General features: G+C 43.6%; 2 protein-coding genes across 3 annotated transcripts in view; one reads left to right on the top strand and one right to left on the bottom strand.

The window, feature by feature from the left end:
* The window catches only part of CCDC102A (coiled-coil domain containing 102A), a 53749-nt gene that overhangs the window by 9583 nt on the left and 41868 nt on the right, over window positions 1–2298 (top strand). The gene's annotated exons all lie outside the window — the stretch shown is intronic.
* Window positions 1856–2298, bottom strand: part of DRC7 (dynein regulatory complex subunit 7) — a gene marked incomplete at its 5' end in the record, with an annotated part of 8508 nt that continues 8065 nt past the window's right edge. Inside the window, 1 exon segment of the mRNA XM_072422687.1 lies at window positions 1856–2018. Within this exon segment, the coding sequence (XP_072278788.1) occupies window positions 1913–2018 (106 nt within the window).

The raw sequence follows: 2298 nt of genomic DNA, 5'->3' as shown, positions 1-2298 counted from the left end.
GAAGATGAGATCCATAGAGAGATGAGATGTATAGAGAGATGAGATCCATAGAGAGATGAGATCCATAAGAAGATGAGATCCATAGAGAGATGAGATGTATAGAGAGATGAGATCCATAGGGAGATGAGATCCATAGAGTAATGAGATCCATAGGGGGATGGGATCCATAGGAAGATGAGATCCATAGGGAGATGAGATCCATAGGGAGATGAGATCCATAGGGAGATGAGATCAATAAGAAGATGAGATCCATAGGGAGATGAGATGCATAGAGAGATGAGATCCATAGGGATATGAGATCCACAGGAAGATGAGATCCATAGGGATATGAGATCCACAGGAAGATGAGATCCATAGGGAGATGAGAGAGATCCATAGGGATATGAGATCCACAGGAAGATGAGATCCATAGGGATATGAGATCCACAGGAAGATGAGATCCATAGGGAGATGAGATCCATAGGGTGATGAGATCCATAAGAAGATGGGATCCATAGGAAGATGAGTTCCATAGAGAGATTAGATCCATAGAGAGATGAGATCCATAAGATGATGAGATCCATATAGAGATGGGATCCATAGAGAGATGAGATCCATAGAGAGATGAGATCCATAGGGATATGAGATCAACAGGAAGATGAGATCCATAGGGAGATGAGATCCATAGGGCGATGAGATCCATAGGGCGATGAGATCCATAAGAAGATGAGATCCATAGGGCGATGGGATCCATAGGAAGATGAGTTCCATAGAGAGATTAGATCCATAGAGAGATGAGATCCATAGAGAGATTAGATCCATAAGAAGATGAGATCCATAAGATGATGAGATCCATAGAGAGATGAGATGCATAGAGAGATGAGATGCATAAAGAGATGAGATCCATAGGGATATGAGATCCACAGGAAGATGAGATCCATAGGGAATAGAGAGATGAGATCCATAGAGAGATGAGATCCATAGGGATATGAGATCCACAGGAAGATGAGATCAATAGAGAGATGAGATCCATAGAGAGATGAGATCCATAGGGAGATGAGATCCATAGGGGATGTGATCCATAGGGGATGTGATCCATAGAGAGATGAGATGCAAAAGAAGATGAGATTATTAGAGAGATGAGATACATAGGGGGATGAGATCCATAGGGAGATGAGATCCATTGGGAGATGAGATGCATAGGGGGATGTGATCCATAGAGAGATGAGATCCATAAGAAGATGAGATCCATAGAGAGATGAGATCCATAGAGGGATGGGATCCATAGGGAGATGAGATGCATAGGGAGATGAGATCCATAGGGAGATGAGATCCATAGAGAGATGGGATGCATAAGGGGAATGGGATCCATAGGGAGATCAGATCCATAGGGGAATGGGATCCATAGGAAGATGAGAACCATAGAGAGATGAGATCCATAGAGAGATGAAATCCATAGGGAGATGAGATGCATAGGGAGATGAGATGCATAGGGGGATGGGATCCATAGGAAGATGAGAACCATGGAGAGATGAGATCCATAGGGACATGAGATGCATGGGGGGATGTGATCCATAGAGAGATGAGTTCCATCGGGAAATGAGATCCATAGGGAGATGAGATCCATAAGAAGATGAGATCCATAGAGAGGTGAGATCCATAGGGGGATGGGATACATAGGAAGATGAGAACCATAGAGAGAAGAGATGCATAGGGGGATGTGATCCATAGAGAGATGAGATCCATAGGGGGACTGCTAAGTCCGATACCAGGGCCTGTTACATGAACGCTGGTACTGATTGTTACTTGTGTGGGCGCCACCATCATACAATGTGAAGGCCACATGACATACACACAGGACATACAAACACAATCGGATTGTCTTAATCTTTATTCACAGATCATTTACATTAAGAATCAGGAATTGCATGGATTAGCTGCACCCGCTCTGTGCTGATAAAAGCCCCTCACACAACCTGGGATCTTTGCTAAGTCGATCTTCAAGAGCCAAGTACTTGTGTTGGGCGAGCTCCTTGTGTCTGTACGGACAAAAAGAAGATTAACGATATGTGTACAATGTATGATTTATTACAGAGGGAGAGATATATACATAAAGTATACTCCTCATTCTACATATCTGGGTATTGTCCTTCCTAAACTGGCCAACGTAGTTACTTACCTATATCCTGCATGTATGGGTCAGGTAGTACCCATCCCCCTCTAAATCCTGCATGTATTGCCCAGGTAGTAGTCATCCCCCTCTATATCCTGCATGTATTGCCCAGGTAGTAGTCATCCCCCTCTATATCCTGCATGTAT

Source organism: Pyxicephalus adspersus, chromosome 9, assembly GCF_032062135.1.
Source record: "Pyxicephalus adspersus chromosome 9, UCB_Pads_2.0, whole genome shotgun sequence".
NCBI lineage: Eukaryota > Metazoa > Chordata > Amphibia > Anura > Pyxicephalidae > Pyxicephalus > Pyxicephalus adspersus.
Note: the sequence above shows the minus strand (reverse complement) of the source record. Positions and strands in the feature narration are given on the sequence as shown.